At 44.5% G+C, this 25,253-nt stretch overlaps 1 protein-coding gene across 2 annotated transcripts in view; it reads left to right on the forward strand.

Moving 5' to 3' along the window:
• Positions 1 to 24,992, forward strand: part of GPS1 (G protein pathway suppressor 1) — a 59,225-nt gene extending 34,233 nt beyond the window's left edge. For both annotated transcript variants that reach the window (XM_082272943.1, XM_082272944.1), the window contains exons 7-14: positions 939 to 999; positions 4,849 to 4,934; positions 5,027 to 5,121; positions 10,407 to 10,512; positions 12,875 to 12,955; positions 22,378 to 22,515; positions 22,595 to 22,729; positions 24,538 to 24,992. In XM_082272943.1, the coding sequence (XP_082129069.1) occupies positions 939 to 999; positions 4,849 to 4,934; positions 5,027 to 5,121; positions 10,407 to 10,512; positions 12,875 to 12,955; positions 22,378 to 22,515; positions 22,595 to 22,729; positions 24,538 to 24,612 (777 nt within the window). In that variant the 3' untranslated portion in view covers positions 24,613 to 24,992. The remainder of the gene's footprint in view (positions 1 to 938; positions 1,000 to 4,848; positions 4,935 to 5,026; positions 5,122 to 10,406; positions 10,513 to 12,874; positions 12,956 to 22,377; positions 22,516 to 22,594; positions 22,730 to 24,537) is intronic.
• Positions 24,993 to 25,253: the final 261 nt, after the last annotated feature.

The raw sequence follows: 25,253 nt of genomic DNA on the forward strand, positions 1-25,253 counted from the left end.
ATTTATTTTTATTTTTTTTTATTACAGGTACTCCTATAGCGCCATCAATTTACGCAACGCTTTAAATCTGTATTGTACATTCTCATTGGTCCTTGCCTTTAAGGAGCTTACAGTCTAAGGTCCCTAACTCACCTTTCTACATACACATAGTAGGGCCAGATTAGACAGGAGCCAATTAACCTACCAGCATGTCTTTGAAATGTTTGAGGAAACTAGTGTGCCTGGAGGAAGCCAACACAGGTATAGGGAGAACATGCAAACTCCAGGCAGGTAGTGCAATGGTTGGGTTTTGAACCAACAACCCTAGTGCTGCTAGACGGAAGTTCTAACCACTTTTTTTTTCCTGTTTAATTTTTTGACTGTGAGTGAAATCAAAAGAAAATTCCAAATTTAGGGTTGTCATCAGAATCGGAATAGAGGGGGAAACTTCCAATTGGGGACACTAGTTCTGATGATCCTGGTGCCAACCATGGATTTCCCTAATTTTGGAGGTATTTCCTCACTTCCTGTTTTGGCCATTGAACAGAATGGGAAGTCTCCTCAATGGCCCATACCCCAGATAGCAAAAAAGACAAAATAACGGGTTATAGCCCTCCTTTGCACAGGCCAAAATGATAAAAAGTTTTGCCTTTTAGTTCATATTTAAATTCACTGTGGTATCTGTAAAATCTTCAGTTACATTTCTACCAGTCAACCCTGTCAGTTTAATTTCTCTGAATTTTGTGGGTCTCTTCTGAGGGTTCCAGTTTTCCTCCCACCACCATAATCACTCTGGTAAGCTAATAAGCCTTAGATCCAATGACCTGTTGTGTATGCCCTGACTGATTTTAAACTATACTGAGGCAGGCATTGTAATGAGCAATAATCTATTAATACCAGTATGTCAGCAATGTTTCCATAATATTAAAATATAACTTTTAAATATATTTATTTTCCAGCAACGGGGAGAAAGAGACAGCCAGACCCTCTCAGTGCTTACAAAGTTAAAGTGTGCTGCAGGTTAGTAGTTCCAATTTCTGCAGTGGCTGTATATTCCAGGTCTAGTGGATTGCTCAGTGAGTGAGTACAGAAGTGAAGAGAGTCGAGGAATGGCCGCACTACCCGTAGGATGCAAACAAAATTTATTGATGTATAGAAAAACACTGGATGTGTCAGGTGCAATGCAGGGGACAAAGGAGGACGTGTTTCAGGCGAACAAGCGTGCTTTATCAAACCATTTAATAAAGCACGCTTGGTCGTGTGAAGCGCATCATCCTTTGTCCCCTGCATTGTATCTGACACAGTTCTTTTTCTATACATCAGTAAATTTTGTTTGCATCCTACATGTAGTGCGGCCATTCCTCGACTCTCTTCACTATTTTATCTGCAGCAGTGGCAAGGTGTACACCCTAGCAGGATTTTATTGATTACAGCCTATGAGAATCACCTGGAGCAGCGTTTTTCTGTCTAAGTTTCTGTCTAAGTACAGAAGACGATGGATCATTTTTAATAGTATGATTGTCCAGATTTATTTTTTTTACTTTTGAGTGATACGAAGTTTAATGTCAGGGTTGATAATGACATGCACCTGAATCTTTTTGCATAATTTTGTACAATTTATTTTTTACACATTTAAAGAATGCTCATTTTATATTGGCATATTGTATCCAGTACCTATCTATGAAGATTGTAAATCTGCAATTCTTTAAACTGTCCTTAGCACATTCAGCCACTGGATGGCTCTTCAGCACTACCACATTTCTTTACCTGGGTGTGGGTTGGGTTCATAAAGGCCACTTCTAGAGAAAGCAAATTAAAATTAAAAGTAAACGATTTCAGTGAACACATATTTTGGGCTTAGTTGCACTGGGGATGATTTGCTAATACTGGAGCATGCAAAGTCTTGTGCAACTTTGCAGAGAACCCAGTCAGCCTCCAGGTTTTTTTGTCAATGCTTAAAGCGGAGTTCTGGCCTCGGGCATGATTTTTTAATAAAAATACCCCCGGGACAGTCAGGGCTAGTACATTCCACAATGGATAGCCTCTGAACTGTCCCGGGTCGCACTTACTTTTTAGAAGAAATACTTACCTTGAAAATTTCTTCTCCAGCGCTGCCATCTCAGGTGTGGGCAGATGAAGCCAGCGCCTTGAAAAAGTATTAAAATTTTGTCATATTACAACCAAAAAATGTAAATGTATTTTATTGGGATTTTATGTGATAGACCGCCATAAAGTGGCACATAATTGTGAAGTGGAAGGAAAATGATAAATGGTTTTCTAAATGTTTTACAAATACTGTATCTGAAAAGTGTGGCATGCATTTGTATTCAGCCCCTGATACCCCTTTGATACCCCTAACTAAAATCTAGTGGAATTAATTGCCTTCAGAAGTCATCTAATTAGTAAATGGAGTCCACCTGTGTGTAATTTACCACTTCATGCCCGTGCTATAGCCGAAAAAGACAGTTACAGCGCAAGCCTAAAATGCCAGGAGGACGTACGTGGACTTCCTCCCGTTCTCACGCTTCCCGCGCGCCCCGAGTCTTTGGAACTTGGCTGATCGGAGTAAAGGAGCGATCTTGGCCCTTTACCACATGATCAGCTGTCAGCCAATGACAGCTGATCATGTGATGTAAACAGAAGCCGGTCATCTACTTTTTTTTTTTTTTTTTTTTCACCGTGAGTAGAAAAAAATAATGCCGATCACCGTCTTCTGTAAGAGGGACATCGGTCCCCACTAGTGCTGCTAACCAGTGGCCACCAGTGCCTCATCATTAGTGCCACCTACCAGTGCTACCTATCAGTGCCCACCAGTGCTGCCCTATCAGTGCCCATTAGTGCCGTCTCATCAGTGCACATCATTGAAGGAGAAAAATTACCAGTTTGGAAAATTTTATAACAAACTATGAAAACAGATTTTTATTTATTTATTTTTTTAAACTTTTCTGTCTTTTTTTGCTTGTTAAGCAAAAAATAAAAAACCCAGTGGTGATTAATTACCACCAAAAAAAGATAGAATTTTAATATGGGTATAGTGTAGCATGACTGCGCAATTGTCATTCATGTGTGACGGCACTAAAAGCTGAAAATTAGCCTGGGCAGGAAGGAGGTATATGTGCCCAGTAAGCAAATGGTTTTTAATCTCAGTATAAATACAGCTGTTCTGTTAAGCCCTCGGAGGGTTGTTAGAGAACCTTAGTGAACAAACAGCAGCATGAAGGCCAAGGAACACACCAGACAGGTCAGGGATAAAGTTGTGGAGAAGTGTAAAGCAGGTTTAGGTTAAAAAAAAAAAAAAAAATATCCCAAGCTTTGAACATCTCACGGAGCGCTTTTCAATCCATCATCCAAAAATGGAAAGAGTATGGCACAACTGCAACCCTACCAAGACATGGCCGTCCACCTAAACTGACCGGCCGGGCAAGGAGAGCATTCGTCAGAGAAGCAGCCAAGAGGCTCATGGTAACTCTGGAGGAGCTGCAGAGATCCACAGCTCAGGTGGGAGAATCTGTCCACAGGACAACTATTAGTTATGCACTCCACAAATCTGGCCGGGCATAGAGAGCATTAATCAGAGAAGCAGCAAAGAAGAATGGGCAAACATTTCACTCCTAGATGTGCAAAGCTGGTAGAGACATCCCCAAAAAGACTTGCAGCTGTAATTGCCTCAAAAGGTGGTTCTACAAAGTATTGACTTAGGGGGTGAATACATATGCACATCACACTTTTCACATTTTTTTGTAAAAAATTTTGAAAACGATTTATCATTTTCCTTTCATTTGCAGCTCTGCATAGAAACCAATCCGCTTCCAGTTTTTTTTTTTTTTTTTTTTTTATAAAAGCTTAAATAAACCGGCAAAGCAAGTTAGAAGCTGATTGGCTACCAATGTCCAGCTGCACTAGATTTTGCTCTCTCTACTTTTAGTAAGGCTTCATTTACACTTTTAGGACTCCAAAGTCATGCAACTTTGGAGTACAACTATGACAAACTTTGAATGGGTGCAACTTGGATGTGACTTGTTATCCCTCTTCAAAGTCTGACCCACTGTTGCGTGTAAAACATTCGATTTTCATGCAACTTTTGAGGGTTAACATTGAAGTCTATGGACCTTAAGCTGTATAAAAGTCGGCCTAAAGTAATGCATGGACTGCTTTAAAGTCGCTGCAACATAGATGAATGGTTATCATTGGAAAACATGGGGTACGACTCGTCATGCGACTTTGATGTCCAAAGTCGCGTGACAAGTCGCACAAGTTTGAATGGGATATAAATTAACCCCAAAGTGTCAGTGCAAAGTAACGATGTAAGCTGATAACCCCGTCCCCCGCAAGATACCCATTTATGCCCTATGCTTCCTATTATTTAGCCCTTACTCTATTGTAGAGTCGCTTCTGGGTATGACAGAGCATGTGTCCGCCCCCATTTGCCGATGCATCGGTCTTCAACACTTGAACATTGGTATGTATATGGTGGGCCATGATGTCACCACCTTGTTAAGATCTGGCACCATCTGATGCTAGGGCTTACCCAGGGTGCACTACTGCAGGACGGAGGTGACAAGGGGCTATCAGGAGACACTCGCTTTGCCTTGAATTACCAGATGACAGAGCCTTTAAAATATAGTATTTACTCAGGGAGTGCATTGTTTCCAATGAGAGAACTGGCTCAAGAACTTTCAGTGTTAGAATGAGCAGTAAAGCAAAACCATGCTGTAAAGTATAATAATGTATATGACTGCCCTCATGGGCATGTGACTTAACAAGAAAATACATTGATGTCATTGTGTGTTCTAGGGGGATTTATTTCATTAAGGTCTAAAAAAACGTTTAAAGACTGTACATCCCCTCTAATACTGTTTCTGGTTTCAGGCCTGGCAGAATTAGCTGCGCGTAAATACAAACAGGCAGCGAAATGCTTCTTGCTGGCATCGTTTGATCATTGTGACTTTCCAGAGGTAAGTTTCTATCCTAATCAGTCTCACCAATGTACACAAAGACAAGCGGAAGCCTCCTCGTAGTGATCACATCTTCTTCTGCCTCTCCACAGCTACTTTCCTCCAATAATGTCGCTGTATATGGGGGACTTTGTGCACTGGCCACTTTTGATCGCCAAGAACTTCAAAGAAATGTCATCTCTAGCAGGTCAGTTGTTATGGCACTTCTCAGTCACTGGTTTTGAAATGGCTTGGCTTGGTGGTACCTCCAGTCAGCTACTTAAAAACAGGGGTCTGTCAGCTACAGCCCAACCTAAATGCTCAGACCTCCAGCTTTTAACCAAGGCATTGCCTTAGTGCGGGGGGCAGCAAGCTGTCGATCAAAAGGTCGACTGCGGGGACCTGACAGGTGGATCATGACCACAGCTCTGCTTTCCCCCAAGCCTCTGCCGCTCCCGCTCACGGCAGAGTAGAGAGCGGGAGGAAGTAGTGGATGCAGGGCAGGAGCTTCCTCAGTTATTGGTTGCTGGGCGGTCCTAGCAACCAATCCCTAGCTTGTTACGAAATGTTAACTCCAGCATCTCCTGCCCCCCCTATTCCACCCTGCACTATGCCGTCTCCTAATCTCTCCTCTGTTGTACACACACTGGCAGGTAGGAAGCGCTACCTACACAGTGCTGTGTATGTGGGGATGGGTAGAGAGAGAAATGATGTGAAGGGGACATTGGGTTAACTACAGTGAGGAGGGGGGGGGAGGCATTGTGATGAGGAATGGACAGAGGACACTAAAGTGTGGGTGTGGGGGGGGTGATGTTAAGGGGGGCAGAGGACACTACTTTGGGGGGGGGACTCTACTGTGCAGGGATGGGGGCAGAGAAATCTACAGTAGGGGGGGGGGGGTGGACACTGCGTTGGGGGGTACAAACCTGTTCACAGTTCCCAAGAAGGAAGGCAAGGTGCGTCGAATCCTGGACCTCAAGGCGCTGAATTGCTTTGTGTGGGTGCAAAAGTTCAGCATGGAGTCTATTCGCACGGTGGTGGCATCCCTGCGTCGGGGGAATTTCTTTGCCTCTATTGACATCGAGGATGCCTACCTTCACATTCCAATATGTGGCGGTCACCAGGGCTTCCTTCGCTTTGCCATGGGAGAGGAGCATTATCAGTTTGTGGCTTTACCCTTCGGTCTCGCCTCTGCTCTTTAGGTCTTCACAAAAGTTTTTGCCCCAGTGCTACCTTTGTTATGCCAATGGGGGATCGCGGTACTGGGCTACTTGGACAACCTCCTTCTGCGAGCGGAGTCTCCTACTGCTTTGGTGGACAACCTGGAAATCCCCATACGAGCTCTGTGGGAGTTTGGCTGGAGTCTGAATTTTCAGAAGTCTGCTCTGGTTCCATCCAAAAAGCTGGACTATCTGGGTCTGACTCTGGACTTGGCCAGTGTGCTCCTTCCTCTGGACAAACTCCAGAAATTGCAGGATTCAATTCATCTCCTCCCTTCCGGACTTCAGGTGCTGGGCCTGATGGTGTCTACCTTTTTTGAGGCGGTTCCATTTGTACAGTTCCATACAAGGTCGCTGCAAAGGGAGATTCTGGCCAAATGGGACAAGACTCCACAGTCTCTGGACAATCATATCTGGCTGAGCCAGGAAGAGAAGGAGTCCCTGATATGGTTCTCTGGCGGTTCATCTAGGAAAATCCTTCCTCCCCTTGAATTGGACAGTGATTGCTCAGGGATCAGGACACTGGAAGAGTCCAGACTTCTGATCAATGTATTGGAACTCTGAGCGATCAGACTGCCTGGACCATTGGACGGATCGTCTTCAGGGATGTCCAGTGCGCATTCAATCCGACAATGCCACGGCTGTGGCTTATGCCAATCGCCAGGGGGGCAAAAGAAGTGTCCTGGTGGCTCTGGAGGTAGCCGGCATTCTAATGTGGGCAGAATGGTTTGTTCCAGCCCTCTCCGCCGCACACATTTCCAGGGTGGAAAACTGGCAGGCGGATTACTTTGGTCGGCAGGCGTTGGACCAAGGGGAGTGGTCCATTCATCCGGAGGTATTTCTTCGTCCCCGTGGGAGTCAGTATCGTCCGATTTACGCCTTCCCTCCTCTCAAGCTTCTGCCACGACTTCTACGCAGGATCGAGGCAGAAAGGATTCTGATCATCTTAGTGGCTCAAAACTGGCCTTGCCGGGCTTGGAACACTGATCTGGTGCACCTGGTCGCAGACGTTCCTTGGAGGCTTCCTGTCAGGGAGGATCTGCCATCCCAAGGACCTATCCTCCATCCCGCTTTACAGTTGCTGGCTTTGACGGCTTGGCTGTTGAACACCAGGTGCTGAAGGATAGAGGTTTATCTGAGTCGGTGATTTCTATGCTGTTAAAAGCTAGGAAATCTATTTCTAGGAAGATCTACCATCGTATGTGGAAGATGTACATTGCGTGGTGTGAGTTCATCCTCGCTCCTTCTCGGTGGCTCGGATCTTGACCTTCCTTGAACGGAGGGTTGAACAGAAATTGGCCTCGAGTACCATCAGGGGCCAGGTGTCGGCTTTGGCGGTCTTCTTCCAACGACCTTTGGCCACACACTCCCTGGTGCGTACCTTTCTACAGGGTGTCCGACCTTTGGTTCCTCCAGTGCGGTCTCTGTTGCTGCCTTGGGACCTCAATTTGGTGCTTTTGGTCCTCCAGAAGCCTCACTTTGGGAATCTTCGGAAGCCTCCCATTGAGAATCTTCGGGAGATTCCCTTGCTTACATTGTCTCTGATTTTCATTTGAATAAAGACATTTTGTTGCCTTCCCTGTGTCCCAGGCCTAAACATCTGAAGGAAATTTCCTTGCATGCCTTGGATGTGGTCCGGGCAATTAAGGTGTACTTGGCAGCTACGGAGTCTTTTAGGATGTCAGACTCACTATTTGTGCTCACAGATGGGCCTCGGAAAGAGTTGTCCGCTTCCTCTGCGACCATTTCCAGATGGATCAGACAGACAGTGGTTCAGGCCTATTCCATCAGTGGTCAGGTTCCTCCTTTCTCTGTCAAGGCGCACTCTACTAGGGCACTTAGTGCCTCCTGGGCCTTCCGTCGTCAGACGTCAGTGACACAGGTTTGCAAGGCGACCACCTGGTCGTCGGTGCACACTTTCACAACGTTTTATAAAGTGGATGTGTTGGCATCTGTGGATGCTTCTTTTGGCCGCAAGGTTTTGCAGGCTGCTGTTTAGAGGGCTTGATCCTCTTTGAGGGTGTATGGTTTTGTTCAGGTGGGCTCCAGTTGTTTTGGTTGAGCTCCTGTTGCCTGGTTGGTTTAACACTGCTTTGGGACGCCTCAATGGTTATGAAGATCAGGGGGTGTGTCCGTCAATGAACGAAAAAGAAAATGGGATTTTTGACTTACCGTAAAACCCATTTCTCTGATGCTCATTGACGGACACAGCACCCACCTCTCTGGGGTTTTGTAATTCTTCTGACACTGCAAAACTGAGTGCCTATAGCAGAGAGCGTGAGTATACCTCCTGGGACTGCTCATAGGCATAGCCAGATTATTTTTCTGCCTAGTGTCTTACTCCTGTAGGGGGCAGTATAACCCAATGGTAAGAAGATCAGGAGCTGTGTCTGTCAATGAACATCAGAGAAATGGGTTTTACAGGAAGTAAAAAATCACATTTTTTTTTTTTTTTTGTCTCATTAGAACTGCAGAATCTGGCAGCTGAAGTTCTAAGGCAAATAAATGACATGCTTAAAGCAGTAATAAATCTGAAACCCAAAGAATAATATATTGCATCTTGCCAATCAGATGTGGTGGCTGCATTATTTTTCTTTCTTTTCAGGCTTTTTTCCCCTGCCTGTTTTCAGCTGGCGATCTGGCCAAAAACACACATCATATTAGAGTGCCCCCACACTGGATGAAGAACAACAGGGGGCACCTTTGGACAACAGCATTCTTATGCCTCGTACACACGCATCGATAGTTGGCCTTGAATTTTCGGGCCGACGTCCGATCGGCCATTTTCAGCTTGTTAGTATGATGCATCCGACAACCGACTCCGACTTTTCGGCCGAAAAAAATCTGGTGTGCAGGCTATAAAATTTTTGTTGGCCGTCATCATAACGGCCGATTTTCCGTCAGTCAGTACAGATTTCGGCAGACAAAAATCTGATGAGCAAGACTGGGCATGCTTAGAGATGAAAAAACACACGGAAAGTAAACCAGCACATGACATCACTTCTGAAGTAGAATTTTGTTGGCCCGAGAAAATTCGTGTGCAGTCTAGAGCACATTTCAACCAACACAACAACACTGGACAAAAGTCGGCCGATCGGTCGGCCGATAATCGTTGCGTGTGTACGGGGCTTTAGTCTAGGTTCTAGACTCTAGGCCCTAGACTAAGAATGCTGTTGTCCAAAGGTGCCCCTGTTCTCCTTCCTCCAGAGTGGGGGCGTTCCAATACGAGAAGAGGAATAATTAGATGTAGTAGCAGATTTTAATACACTAGCAAACTGAAGGCAAACTCCAGTTAACATTTTATAATCAGTTACAGCAACAGCATTTTTTTTCCTTTTGGGGATACATTTTCACATTCACATAAAAGCTGAACATTGTAAGCACCCCTATTGCTGATAAATGGTTTGTCTCATCCCTCTAACTGCTACATCTGCAGGATAGCTTGTTATTTTGAAAAACAGACCAGACTTGCTGGCCAGATCACCAGGTGAAAATAAGGGAAAGAAAACCTAAAAAAGGAAGCTAATGCAGCCATGACATCTAAGAATTGGTAAGCTGCAATATAATAAATGTTTGCTTTTGGGTTTAATACTGCTCTAAATTTGATGGCACTATCCAAAATGTCGATCAGTACCGCCTCAATGCAGAGTCTTCAATGTATGTTTTACTTTTGGAGTGCTGTTATTTTGTAGGTAATTGTGTTTAAAGCGGAGTTCCAGCCATTTCACTCACCTGTCCAACGGTCCAGCGATGCGGCCGCCCGAAGCCTCGATCCTCTCCCTCGGCGCCGGCATCACTGCTGTGGGCACCCGGCTGTGACAGTTTGCGGCTTCACAGCCGGGTACCCACTGCGCATGCGCGAGTCGCGCTGCGCGTCTTGATTGGCCGGCAATCTTCTGGGACCTTTGGCATGTCCCAGAAGATTGCAGGGAGGGAGGGGGAGAGGAGAACTTCCGTTCAGGGCGCCGCGGTGCTCCGAGCGGAAGTGGGAGCGGGTACCTGTCAAAACTAGGTACCCGCTCCCCCCCCCCCAACAAATGACATGCCAAATGTGGCATGTCAGGGGGGTAGAATACCTAAAGCGGAAGTTCCACTTTTGGGTGGAACTCCGCTTTAAGCTGAAAAGGTTGTGATAGGAACTTGTTCCTACTATTTTAGAGTCTGACAGAGTGTTGGTTGTTTACAATGCGTGTCTTCGCAGCGGTGCGATAGCTGAATGTGGGTGGACATTTTTTTATATGGGTATAAAACTCTCCCTTTTTATCTCCTTCAGTTCTTTCAAGCTGTTTCTGGAGCTGGAGCCTCAAGTCCGTGATATCATCTTTAAATTCTATGAATCCAAGTACGCCTCCTGTCTAAAAATGCTGGATGAGATGAAGGTAATTGTAGGTTCCAGCTCATGGAGACAAAGCTTGTGTCTGCTGATGGTCATCCTGAGATTGGCCTTGTCTGCAGTTCTTCTGATGTTGCTCAGTTTTATGTCATGACTTTGTGGAGTCACTCATTGTTATGCTCGACAGGATATTTATCAAACTGTAAGATGATTAGACATAGGGGACTAAACTAGCTTTATACTAGTTTCAAATGGGATTCCATTCCAATACTAGTCTATAGTGATGCACAGCCCCCCAAAACCAGATGAAATGCAGGTCTGGAGGAGGTCAGCTGCACCTGTCAATGAATTCTGAATGCTCTCAGAAGCATCTCAAACTGAGGTCATTGACACAAGCCTACAGGCTGTCAACACAGGCCCTTATACGTACCATATAGGATAGATCCGGGGTCTCCAAACTTTTCAAACAAAGAGCCAGTTTATTGCCCTTCAGAATTTAGGGGGGCTGGATTGTGGCGGGTGGGGGATAGTAAATGTCCCAGACCCAGCATCAGCATGGCTAGAGACTTGCTGGTCTGGAGGAGGAGTAGTACCCTATCATTATTAGTGAAGAAAACAATGCCCTATTATTGGTGTCAGTGGGAGGAGTAGCACCACATATCATTAGGAGGAATAATGCCTCAAGGGCCAGATAAACGTTAGCAAAGGGCCGCAGTATGGAGACCACTGGGAGAGATTCTGAAGACCAGGTGTTTCGGTGTTTTCTGGCACTTTTTGTTTACACGTAACTATTTTTTTTTCTTTGCTAGAAAATTAGAAAACATTATATATTATATATAAACATATTTTATTATATATAATACATATTATATATATATATAATATTGTGTGTGTATGTATATATATATATATATATATATATATATATATATATATATATGTATGTATGTATATGTATGTATGTATGTATGTATATATATATATATTATGTGTGTGTGTGTGTGTGTATATATATATATATATATATATATATATATATACATACATATATATGTGTGTGTGTGTATGTATATATAATATGTGTGTGTGTGTGTATATATATATATATATATATATGTGTGTGTGTGTGTGTATGTATATATATATATATATATATATATATATATATATATATATATGTGTGTGTGTGTGTGTGTGTGTATATATATATATATATATATATATATATATATATATATATATATATATATATATATATATATATATCACATGGTAAAGAGCCGCTGTGATTGACTCTTTACCCCCGATCTGTGAGGGTTCTGGGAGGACGTCAAAAGACACCCTCCCGGAAATGTGCGACCTCGCTGTAGCCATCGTTGGGCTAAAGCGTGGTCGGGAAGAGGTTAAAAAAACCATGTTATGCCATGCCAACTTAAAAAAAAATAAATGCAGGTAAAAGCACAGAAACATCAAGAGAGATGCACATTTGCAGTGTTTTTATTTCGCAAAAAATATTTATTTTTCACTGTGCTTCTGAATTAGCTAGAAAATTTGACTTCTCCAAGAGAGTCGATTCTCTTAGAGAAGTCAAGAAGCCAAGTTAAGACGCTCTCTTCTGGGAGTGTCTTAAATGCTTGCCCATCTCTTATACCTCTGCCCTTTCCTCCCCACATTAACTTTTTATGTAGCTGCCAGGGTAGGAGCGAAGGGGCATACTATACACTGCTAACATCACAACCAAGATGGTGGCACACAGACTTTTGTATCTAGGGAGGCTTTTACGGGTAAATATCATGCATAAAATACATTTAATTCACATTTCTTATTGGACAATTTTTGCTACAATGAATGATCTGGGGACGGGGTCACTTTAAGGCAGTGGTTCTCAACTCCGGTCCTCACTAACAGGCCAGATTTTAAGCATTACCTTGGAGAGATGCAGACTAGAATACTGCAATCACTGAGCAACAAATGAGATCACCTGTGATGTAATTTAGTTATCTTGCAAACCTGACCTGTTAATGGGTCCCGAGGACAGGGGTTGAGAACAACTGCTTTAAGCTGAAAGACTAGAACAGGAATTTCCCAAACTACGGCCCTGCAGTTGTTCAGGAACTACAATTCCCATCATGCCTAGTCATGTATGTGAATGTCAGAGTTTTACAATGCCTCATGGGATGTGTAGTTCTGCAACAGCTGCAGGGCCGTAGTATGGGAACCCCCTGGACCAGAACAATCATTGGATTGACACACAGCAGAGATAACAAGCTATTAGCCTATCTAAAAGTATTGAAATGATGGTGACCAGAGTTCTGCTTTAATGTAAACCATTTCTGCTAATCCTTTTTTGTATCTGAAAAGCCTTCCTTCCTTGTATTGTTTTTTAATTATATTTTCTAACCCCGCAGGATAATCTTCTTCTGGACATGTACTTGGCTCCTCATGTCCGAACACTTTATACTCAGATCCGAAACCGAGCTCTTATACAGGTATCCCTCCCGCTTTCTGATTTAGTCATTTGATTGCTCTTGTGATGCGAACTGCTGGCTCTGCTCTTCCCGCTGTTGTTTCCGCTGTGTCTGTTGGCACCATGTTGTGTTTCATTCTCACCACCCACTGTGACTAAGCCTTTTATTTCCTGGCTTACCGGCCTGCGCCTTTTGTGTCGTCTTTATTTGTTATTTACTTACGTGCTCCGCTGTGCATGTATTACTCAGCTTGGATCTGACTTGAAACTGTCTCAGGCTAGATTGCCTCTCCTAATATGATTGAATGATCATTTTTTGCTGTTTACAGCTGATACAGTTCACTGTAAGGGAAAGTGAAATGAGTACCATTTTCTCTTCATTGAAGGACACAACCAGATCTTCATGACAGATAGGCACTCATGTGGATGAGTTTATTAAAGTGAATGTAAAGGGTAATTTTTTTTTTCCCAAATAATAAACATGTTGTACCTACCTGCTTTGTGCAATGACGTGCCCCGATCCTCCTCTTCTAGGGTCCTCCAGTTAGTGCTCCTGGCTCCTCCTCTTCTTGGTGTGCCACCATAGGAAGCCACTTCCTATTGTGGCATACCTGCAGGTTCGATCCTGAGCCGCGCAGCCTGTATCCATAGACACAGACAGTGCAATTCAGCCCCACCCCCGCCCCCTGCTCCCTCGTCACAGCATTTGATTGAGAGCAGCAGAGGCCAATGGCTCCCGCTGCTCTCATTCTACCCCGTGAGGAAGAAAGCCGTTGCTCTCGGGAATAGGCTGGATCGAGATCAGGCTCAGGTAAGTATAAGAGGGGGCTGCATACAGAAGGTTGCAGAAAATGCATTAAAGAGGTTGTAAACTCGCATTTTTTTCACCCTGCAAGAGAACGACATAATGAGCTAGTATGCGTCGCATACTAGTTCATTATGCAATACTTACCTTAGAACGAGCCCCCGCCGTGCCGCTCACTTACCTCTATGACGGGCGACATGTCCAGTCGCCCGTCTTCCGGGATCGCGGCATCCGGCCATCTGATTGGCCAGAGCCGCGGTGACGTCACTCCCGCGCACGAGAGACGGCAGTCACGGCACGGGACTCTGAAGGAACGGCACGAGCGGCCATTCCTTCAGAGCGCATGCGCCAGTGACATCACTGGCTGCATGTAAGGTAAATATCTCCTAAACGGTACATGTTTAGGAGATATTTACAGTACCTATAGGTAAGCCTTATCATAGGCTTACCTATAGGTAAAAGTGTCAGAGGAGGGTTTACTTCCTCTTTAAGGTAAGAATCTTTCTGCCTTTAGAACCACTTAGAGAACAGCGCTGGTGGTAGGAGGGCCTTTCCGCCTCAGGTTTGGAAGGGTAAGACAAATTTGCGGTGCATAGCACCTTGCTCCTGCGCTCAGAAACAGGGTTCCCAGACCACTCCTATCGTGGAACTCTTACTTGGCATCCCCAATGGCTAAGGCCTTGCTGCCCTCTAGGACCAGGGTGGTCATCAAAGTACTGCAAACCAAGAACAAAGAGCCTTGAAACAGCTCCTCCCTCCTGGGTATGGTTGCAGTGGGGTTGTTAACCCCTGCCACACATTTACTCTTTATCCAGCTGACAATACTGTTTCAAGGCTCCATGGGTGAGGTACAAATCACTTCTGCTATATAAACTGGTGGTCTAGACATGGCCCCTTGGCTCTGAGGAAGAGGCGAAGCCTCGAAACGCGTCAGCCGTCATTCTATCAAAGACCGTGGACATTGCAACAATGGACTCGGACGTTTGAATTTGATATGTTGGTTTACTATTTCTGTTTGTGAGTAGCCATTTTTTTTTTTGTACTAATAAAGCCTTACTGAGGATAATGCGCTAAGCCAGTGCGCCCTTTCTTTCTTCTTGTTTTGGTAGGGTAAGAAGCCGCAGCTTAAAGCGGAGTTCCGGCCTCAAAATGCACTTTGGGCCATCCGCTTGCTCAGTGTCACCTGTAAAAGAAATGGATAGTCACGATTTTTCTTTTTTTTTTTTTTGTTTACTTACCTTGATATTGAAGAAAGTATACTCACCTTTCTTCTACTTCCTCCCTCTGCGGCCATGGCCCGCGCCGTCACTTCCTGCTTGCATTGATTCCTGGGAGCTGAACGTCATCGCTCCCAGGAATCAATGCACCGGCCCCGCTCGTCATGTTCGGTGCAGTCGCGTCATTCCCTGCTAAACAGCTTCTGGGCATGCCCAGAAGCTGTGCAGGGATGACGCGCCTGCACCGGAAGTGACGAGCAGGGTCGGTGCAGGCGCATTCTGTGAGAAGAGGACACAGAAGAGGATCGCGCTGGCTTCAGCTGCCCACACCTGAGATGGCAGCGCTGGACAAGACATTTTCAAGGTAAGTATTTCTTCTAAAAAGTAAGTGCGACCTGGGACAGTTCAGAGGCTATCCATTGTGTAATGTACTAGCCCTGACTGTCCCGGGGGTATTTTTTTTGAAAAATACTTTCCGAGGCCGGACCTCCGCTTTAAGTTTGGCTTCCCCTTCTTCACACACAAACGCGTTTTCATAGTCAAAGTTCCTCCACCACAGACCACCATTTCTTCTGGAGCCAAACATACCTGGTAGCCCAAGGCCTCCAAGTCTGCTGAAAAGCCCACTTCCATATGAAGGGATACCCCCACTTAACTGTAGATGGGGGGGGGGGGGGTGTCTTCTGTTGTTTGCAAATCACTGGCTGTCTCTCATCTCAGGCAAATGGGTTCTGGAGGTGATCTCCTCCGGCTGCAAAACTCCAGTTCCAGTCCTTCCCTTTTTCTCTTCCTCCAACTTGCATCTTTCCCCTCAACATCTGGTCAACTTGAATTTGGGGGTTCAAGGGGTTCTCATCCATAGAAGTGTCTATCCGTCATGAAGATCTGGCTGTGTCCTTCAATGAAATCAGAGACAATTAATTTTATGGCCAGTACATTAAAATGATTTCTGCAGCCACAAAGGGGTGAAGAGCCCGTGTTTCATGTTCTGCTGCAAGCATGAACAGTAAGAAATGGATAGCTTATGTCAGCGGGGTCAATTTGAAGCCTCCAAAAAGAGTATTGCCCCCCTGGTTACTTTCCATCTCACCGCAGCAGCACATTGATATTAGTGGATTAGAACTGAAACCGTGCAAATCAGGTTCAAGCTGCTTGGTTGGGATCTGAGCAATTTGTTGTTTCCAGGTCATCATATATTCACCGGTTTTTCTTCTTCCTTCTGAAGAAAAGATCTGATGGGTCTTCAAAAGCATTTTGGATAAATACAAACCTGTTTAAGGTTGCTAGATAAAACTGGCCATTAAAAAGAAGAAAACTGAATCCTGTTCATAAATTAACCCTTGTTCTATTAAACAGTGCATCCTCCTTTACCATTTTTATTATTATTATTTTTAATTATATATATTATATATTATAATATAATTATAGGATAATATTTATAATATAATTATATATAAATTATATAAATAATATAAAAAATTGATATATATATAAATATAATATAATAATTATAATATTATATTAATTTATATTATATTATATTATAATTATTATTAGTATTCTCATTGTTGATTATCCTGGCTCAAGTTTACGCAATTAAAGGGTTAGTTCACCTTTTCAAAAAAAATGAAAAGGGGAATCCACGCCTTACACCCGTCCTACCTCCGTGGTCCCTGCTGTACTTACATATGTGGGTGATGAGCGGTCAGTGCCCACGCAACCGGTGTATCTGTCTGGGGGTTTGAAAGCCCTATTCTTGTTCTCCTTCTTTCTGTAGGGCTTCCAGGAAGGATCAGAGAGATTCTGATTGGTCAGCGTTGGCACATAACCACTTTGACCGATTGGAATTGCTCTGAACCATCCTGGAAGCCCTACAGAAGGAAAGAGAACAGAAACAGGGATTTTAAATCCCCTCACTGCTGCATGGGCAGTGACAGCTTATCACTGTGTCATTGCATATTTGTACCACCGATCATTGTATTAGTGTCACTGGTCCCCAAAATAGTGTCACTTAAGCCCTGTACACACGTACCGATTGTCGGCCGTAAATATGCGGCCGACGACCGATCGGCCGATTGTAGGCTTGTTAGTATGATGCTTCCGACAGCCGACAGCACATTTTCGGCCGAACAGAATCTGTTGTGCAGGCATTAAAATTTTTGTTGGCCAACACCAGAACGGCCGATTGTTCCTCAGTCAGTACAGAATTCGGCCGACAATCAGCAGATTTGCAAGACTGGGCATGCTCAGAAAAGAAAAAACACACGGAAAGTGAACCATCACATGACATCACTTCTGCAGTCGGCTGTTGTTGGCCGACAAAATTCGTGTGCAGTCTTTTGCACTTTTCAGCGGACAGGACAGCACTGGACAAAAGACGGCCAATCGGTCGGCCGACGATCGGTACGTGTGTACAGGGCTTTAGTGTCCGATTTGTTTGCCACATTATCGCAGTCCCGCTATAAGTCGCTGATCGCTGCCATTCCTAGTAAAAATAAATCAATAATTCCAGGATTATATCCTATAGTTTGTAGACGCTATAACTTTTGCGCAAACCAATCAATATATGCTTACTGGGATTTTTTTTTTTTTTTTTTAACCAAAGATGTGTAGCAGAATACATATTGGCCTAAATTGATAAAGAAATTCAATTTTTTACATTGTTTTTCTTTTTTTTTTTATCGGATATGTTTTATAGCAGTAAGATAGATAGATAGAGGAAGGATAGACAGACAGACAGACAGACAGACAAGATTGATAAGACAGACAGACAGACAGACAGACAGACAGACAAGATTGATAAGATAGACAGACAGACAAGATTGATAAGATAGACAGACAGACAGACAGACAAGATTGATAAGACAGACAGACAGACAGACAGACAGACAGACAGACAGACAGACAGACAGACAGACAGATTGATAAGATAGACAGACAGACAGACAGATTGATAAGATAGACAGACAGACAGACAGATTGATAAGATAGACAGACAGACAGACAGACAGATAAGATAGACAGACAGACAGACAGACAAGATAGACAGACAGACAGACAGACAAGATTGATAAGATAGACAGACAGACAGACAGACAGACAAGATTGATAAGATAGACAGACAGACAGACAGACAGACAAGATTGATAAGATAGACAGACAGACAGACAGACAAGATTGATAAGATAGACAGACAGACAGACAGACAAGATTGATAAGACAGACAGACAGACAGACAGACAAGATTGATAAGATAGACAGACAGACAGACAAGATTGATAAGATAGACAGACAGACAGACAAGATTGATAAGATAGACAGACAGACAGATAAGATTGATAAGATAGACAGACAGACAAGATTGATAAGATAGACAGACAGATAAGATTGATGAGATAGATAGATGAGATTGATGAGATAGATAGATAAGATGAGATTGATAAGATGGATAGCTAAGATTGATAGATAATATTTTTTTTTTTCCAAAATTATCAGTCTTTTTTTGTTTATAGTGCAAAAAATAAAATCCGCAGAGGTTATCAAATACCACTAAAAGAATGAACTATTGGTGGAAAAGAAAGGGGCATGCATTTTTTTTTTTTTTAGGTACAGTGTCGCACAACTGCTCAGTTGTAAGTTAAAGTAACGCAGTGCCGTATCAAAAAATTGCCTGGTCATGAAGGTTGGTAAACCTTCTGGAGCTGAGGTGGTTAAATCTGCTGCTAAAAGTGCTTAAAAAATGGAGGGTTTGATATCACTTTAATGGAGCTCTGTATTACCCCATATGTCTTTTCATGGATCTTTTAAAATGCAAGCAGTGCAAGGATCTGCATTTGAGCCTTTTGCAGTCCCTGTAGAGCAGAGCTCAGATTAGGGGAGATAGGACCAGCACAAAGAGCCATTTAGCTGTGCAGCAAAGGAGCGTGCTGATTGAAACCGAGTGACTGAGATGAGTTTCATCAGCCTGCTGCTTTCCCTTTCACTATTTGGTCACAAGCGGGGGAGGGGGATAAGGCCTGTAAGAGTTAGGCTGGCTATACATTATACCATTTTCTTGCACAATTTTCCTTTAGATTTACCAAAACCATATATTATGAGGTCACACCTAAACACTTTCAATTCGTATGCAATCAGTCAGGCCCTTGTACTACATAGTTGAAGATAAATCTAAAGAAAATTGAACAGTGCAGTGTAAAATAAATGGGGTCTCCTGCTCTGCCAGGCAGGGCTACGCTGTGTGACAAAGTGGAGTAAATTGCAGGACTGTATGGATAGAAATACAAATCCTTTAGGATGAAGGCAGGTAAAACGGATTCCTACATTTTATCTGAGAATTGAGCTTTGTGTCTGGAAATTCAACTATAAAGGAATCCATTAACCACTTCGGAACCGGCAAGATGTGCCCCCTTCCTGACCAGGCCATATTTCGCAATTCGGCACTGCGTTATTTTTAATGGACAATTGTGCGGTCGTGCGACGCTGTACCCAAATAAAATCAATGTCCTTTTTTTTCCCCCACAAATATAGCTTTCTTTTGGTGGTATTTGATCACCTGTGCGATTTTTGATTTTTTTTTTTTTTTTTTTTGCGCTATAAACAAAAAAAGAGCGACAATTCTGGAAAAAAAACAATATTTTTCTCTTTCTGCTATATTTTCAAAAGGTTGTGTCTTAATAGAGAAATGATTAATTGATACCTACATCCCAGATTTCATGATCTGCTATATAACATTCCCCCCCCCCCCCCCCCCCAAAAAAAATTTAAAAATCAAAATTTTTTAACATTTTAGGCCAATTTGTTTTCGGCTACATATTTTTGGTAAAAAAAAAATCGCAATAGCGTATTTTGATTGGTTCGCGCAAAAGTTATTGCCTCTACGAACTACGGCAAAGATTTGTCATTTTATTTTTTTTACTAGTAATGGCGGCGATCTGCGATTTTTAGCGGGACTGCGACATTGCGTCAGACAGATCGGACCCCTAACTGACATTGTTGACACTTTTGGGGGGACCAGTGACATTACTACAGTAATCAGTGCTAAAAATATACACGGTTACTGTAATAATGACACTGGCAGGGAAGGGGTTAACACTGTGGATGATCAAGGGGTTAAATGTGTACCTAGGGGTGTGTTTCTAACTGTGGAGGGGCGTGGCTTATGAAATTACCACAGAGACCTGTGTTCCTATATAGAAGGATCATAGGGGCTCTGTGATCATTTCAGAGAGAAGAACGGTCAGCTGTGTTTACAATAGCTGACCGTTGTCCTCTCTCAGCGGGGAGCGATCGTGGGGGTCAGACAGCAATCGGAGCCGCCTGCCCCGTGCATCTGAGTCCCCGCTGCCAAGTGGGGACGGGAGCGCGGCGCCGGCAGTCCTAGCTATAGGCGCGCGACCGACGTATACCTATTTCGGTTTGCGCAGGAGGGGCTGCCTGCCGCAGTAGAACTGCGGCAGGCGGTCCTTAAGTGGTTAATAAGAGACCTAAGTAGTAGGCCACTACTGGCCACTTATTCAGCAGTTTGCCTGGCCGTCATTCTGATGCTTTGGCTGAAGCATTTTGAGTCAGACATGGAGCCAGTATAAAGAAAAAAGATTCCTGAACTTTCTTCTGACTTTCATTTGCTGCATGGTTGTTCTAGGGCAGAGGTAGGCAACCTTAAAGAGGAGGAGATCTACCTGAACAACATGGGAGAAGTCAAAGATCACCAGGCACAGTGCCGCCTCCTCACGCCTGATTTAAACCTCTAATTGACGTACTACCTTGTCGCAGTTGCATGCATTGCACACACTCATATCGCTTTTCAGAGGAGCAGCAGTGCCTGCTGCTCTTGTGAATGAGCCCTTAGTTGCATTTGGCGATGGCACCCTTAGTGCTAGTTCACACGTAATGTTGGGGAGGGTGGTTAAACCCTGTGTTTGAGTTGCAGTTTTACGGCCCCCCAATTCCTTACCCCTTTTAGCTGCTGAAGGTGTACACATGCCGCAGCAGGAATTGGTCCCCCTGTTGCTTTTGGTGGATGCTACTGCATGCCAATCATGACCCATTCAAGTAAATGGGGCTGCTCTGAAAGTGCCCCACAACTGCATGGGTCCATGGGGTTAAAGCTGGTGGTGAGAAAGCAACACAAGGCTGTCTGCTTTACCCCCTTTTTTGCTGTACTGTACAAGGTTGCAGGGCACTTGTAGTGTGCCCTCATTCACTTGAATAGGCCATGCTTGGCAGGTGCTACATTCACTCCGAATTGGGCCCCCTGTTGCTTTTGGTGGATGCTACTGCATGCCAATCATGACCCATTCAAGTAAACGGGGCTGCTCTGAAAGTGCCCCCCCCCCCCCCCCCATACTGCATGGGTCAACGGGGTTTAAGCAGGTGGTGAGAAAGCAACACATTGCTGCCTGCTTTACCCCCCTTTTTTGCTGTACTGCACAAGGTTGCAGGGCACTTGTAGTGTGGCCTCATTCACTTGAATGGGCCATGCTTGGCAGGTGCTACATCCACCAACCATGACAGGGCGTATAACTCCTACTGCGACATGTACACCTGTGGCCCCTGCAGCTAAAGGTGGTGGCGGCTGAGGTGATAAAAACATGTCTTATCTATGGGTTTTTACCACCCCCAAACTGCAAATGTAAATGAACCCTTACTGTTCTGGGCCCCCTATAAGGCTGCTTTCACACTGATGTGCTGAAGTTTACCTGCACCACGGGCGCAGAACAGTGCATTTGCAACTTTCCTGGGTTAGCTGCACTTTGCCATAGACTTCTATTATATACTGCATTCAGTAGTTTTGGTGTAAGTGCACCAAACCCGAAGTCTATGGCTACCTGCAGTAAAGCTGCAGGTACACTGCACTGCACCCGTAGAGTGGGTAAAACGCAGCACATCGGTGTGAAAGCAGCCCTTTACTATGACCTGGCGATTTCTTCTTTCCTGCTGCTGCACCACTCTGGAGACCGCTTGCCAGGATAAGAGGTGGAGTGCAGTTGGTATCACTCCACATGGGACAGGAGCCGGCGCTACAGAGGAGGCATCAGCTTATGCAGCTCTTGCTCCCTACCACAGCTCCAACCTTACAAGTAGTCCCTCTGCATTGCACTCTGTTTGATGCTCTGGGATGGCCGGTCACCAAGCCCAGACTGCGATTTACCAGTCACCTGTCCGCGATCTACTGGTTGCTGACCCCCATTCTAGGCTCTAAGTTTAGAAGAACTGAAAGCACACAGCCAAACATTTGGCTCAGAGGTCAACAATGGCAGGCCCCATGCTTCTCCTATGACAGGTGTACTTAAAATAATTTGCCCTATGCTTCCATATTGTTTGTGTATGTCTCTGATTTATAAATTGATCCTTTTTTTAATTTTTTTTTATAACATGCATCTCCCAGTGTTAGAAATCAAGGTCTGTTTGCATTTTTTGCAGTACTTTAGCCCTTACGTTTCTGCGGACATGTACAAAATGGCCATTGCCTTTAACACAACCGTCCCCGCCCTAGAGGACGAGCTAACGCAGCTGATTCTGGAAGGGTTAATTAACGCCCGCATTGATTCTCACAGCAAGGTAAGAACTTCCAATAGATTCTGTGATAGCTGCTGGGATCCAAGAACTGCCAGTTAAAGTGTCGCATGTTCACTTATAGATCCTATATGCTCGAGATGTTGATCAGCGCAGCACTACATTTGAGAAATCATTACAGATGGGAAGGGAGTTTCAGAGGCGAGCCAAAGCCATGATTTTGCGAGCCGCTGTTCTACGTAATCAGATCCACGTTAAGGTGAGTGCACGTTTTTTTTACTTCTCTTACCCTTTGGATGTTTTTGGATTGCATTAAAATATGGTTTTAGTATGTTTTTGAGGAGTAAAGGGATGTTTTTTTGTCAGTAAAGGATTAATCCACACAAAACTATACCTCAGCCCTTAGTAGATGCTGGAAAGTTAAACCACCAGGCAGTGTCCTATGTCTCTCTGGCACTCTATTGGTCAGATCTCTGCGCAGAGTTCCTGGGTCCACATACCTGCTGAGTCTATTATGAGGGGTTCGATTTTTATTTATTTTAGGCTAGGTTCACAAATATGCGGGTGCGGGAGTGTGTGTAACTCGCATTCCTTCCCACAGCCGCACGGAAAACGCACAAGGAAATTGCATTGTATAAAAACACGCGGTTTCCATGCGGCCTAATTTTAAAAGGGGTGGAGGAACCTTTGCCCTGCAGAAAATGCAGACACAGCAGCCACATATATATGAACTGGGCCTTGAGCCCTGGTTCACACCAGTGCGACTTGGCACCTTCCACCCACACCAAAATGCTAGAGCATCATGCATGGGGGCTAAACGTCCATGTCATGTATTGTATTTCAATAAACCGGAGGCACACAAAGTTAAAGAGGAATTTTGCCACTCCCCCCCCCCCTCCCCTCCCCTTTAAAGTCAGCACCTACAAATACTGTAACTGCTGACTTTTACTACTCAGGCACTTACCTGTCCAGTGATCCAGCAGTGTCCTCACCTGAGCCAATTCTTCAAGAATCGTCTCTCAGGTGCTGGTGCCGCCTTTATGCCTTGTGGCTTCACAGCCAGTTTTCTACTGCGCATGTGCAAATCGAGCCGGGCTTCATGAATGGGCCGGCTGCAGGTGGAAGGAGGGTGGACCGAACCTCCGGCTTACTTCGCTGAGGCAAACTGAGCTGAAAGTGGGAGTGTCTACCTGTCAAAACCAAGTACCTGCTCCCCCTCCCCCCAAAAGGTGGCAGGGGAGGGGGTGGAGCTCTGCTTTAAGAGCTCACTGGATTTCTGGCAGATCTTTAGGTATTTCTCTATCGTTCATTGACAGACGCAGTCCTCTGATGATATCAGTAGGGTAATACCGCCCCCTACAGGAGTAGGACACTAGGCAGAAAGAATTTCTGGCTATGCCTATGGGTATACCCTCTCACTTCCTGCATAGGATGTCAGTTTTAATCTGCCTAGTCAGGAGTGAGGACTAAAGCCCCGTACACACGCAACGATTATCGGCCGACCGATCGTCCGTCTTTTGTCCAGAGTTGTGTTTTGTTGGTTGGAATGTGCCTAGACTGCACACGAATTTTCTCGGCCAACAAAATTCTACTTCAGAAGTGATGTCATGTGTTAGTTTGCTTTCTTTGTGTTCTTTCTTCACTGAGCATGCCCAGTCTCGCTCATTAGATTTTTCCCTGTCGAAATCTGTACTGACTGACAGAAAATCGGCCGTTGTGTTGACGGCCAACAAAAATTTTATAGTCTGCACACCAGATTTTTTTCGGCCGAAAAGTCTGAGTTGGTTGTCGGAAGCATCATACTAACAAGCCGAAAATCGGCAGATCGGACGTTGGATGAAAATTCCCTGCCAATTTTCGATGCGTGTGTACGGGGCTTTAGTTCCTTGCTGGGATCTTTGGTCCTGGCATGGGAGTACTTTTTTATGTAGATTTTTTTTGGGTTCAACATGGAGAAATAGAGACACACAGCACAATATATTTTCTTTTTTCTTTTGCTTATCTGCTGGACATACTGTACATCTTGTACCAGTCTCTCATTCGACTCATATTTGCTCATCTTTTCAGTCCCCTCCCAGGGAAGGAAGCCAAGGAGAGCTGACCCCAGCTAACAGCCAATCCCGGCTCAGCACCAACATGTGAGAGTGTCGCTGCCCTGCACTCATGGCCACTGACACATCACAAGAAGAGTACGAGGGTGGTCAGACAATACCCCACAGGCATACGACATGTTCCACCCGCTTGCGTCACCTTCCCATAGGCTGCCTCGGCTGAGCTGTTAAGAACTTGTCGGGAGCTGCATGGTTTTTCTCATCAGTCTCAGTTTATTGGACGTGATCACCTTCGCTCTTTCTGGCCGAATTAAAGAAGCAATGATGTAATGCTGAGTCTTCATCTGGACGTTTTCCAGGCAGCAGCTGCACAGGGGCAGGCCGAAATTACGATTGAGATGTAAACGGCAGGGAACAGCCACAGAGTCATCTCAGAATTAATATTACAAAGCGCATTCAGCAGCTTGTGTGCCCCTCAGCCTTTGGGTCATCCAACAGTTTCTTTTTTTTTTTTTACTTTGTTCTGCTGCCCCCACCCTCCTATTTTCTCTCCTGTGCTTGTTGGCATCTCCCCCCTTTCCATGCTGTTTGCTGCCCAGTGAGTGGGCCGTTCTAAGTTTAAGATGCTGGTCCTGTTTATTTTACCCTTCATGAAGACAGGACATAAAGCTGCATTAGGATCCAATCTGAAGCTCCTCTTCCACCTCAAGAAAAAAAAAAATTGATATTTAA

The sequence above is a fragment of the Pelophylax lessonae genome, assembly GCF_965119305.1.
Source record: "Pelophylax lessonae genome assembly, chromosome: 11".
NCBI classification, from domain to species: domain Eukaryota; kingdom Metazoa; phylum Chordata; class Amphibia; order Anura; family Ranidae; genus Pelophylax; species Pelophylax lessonae.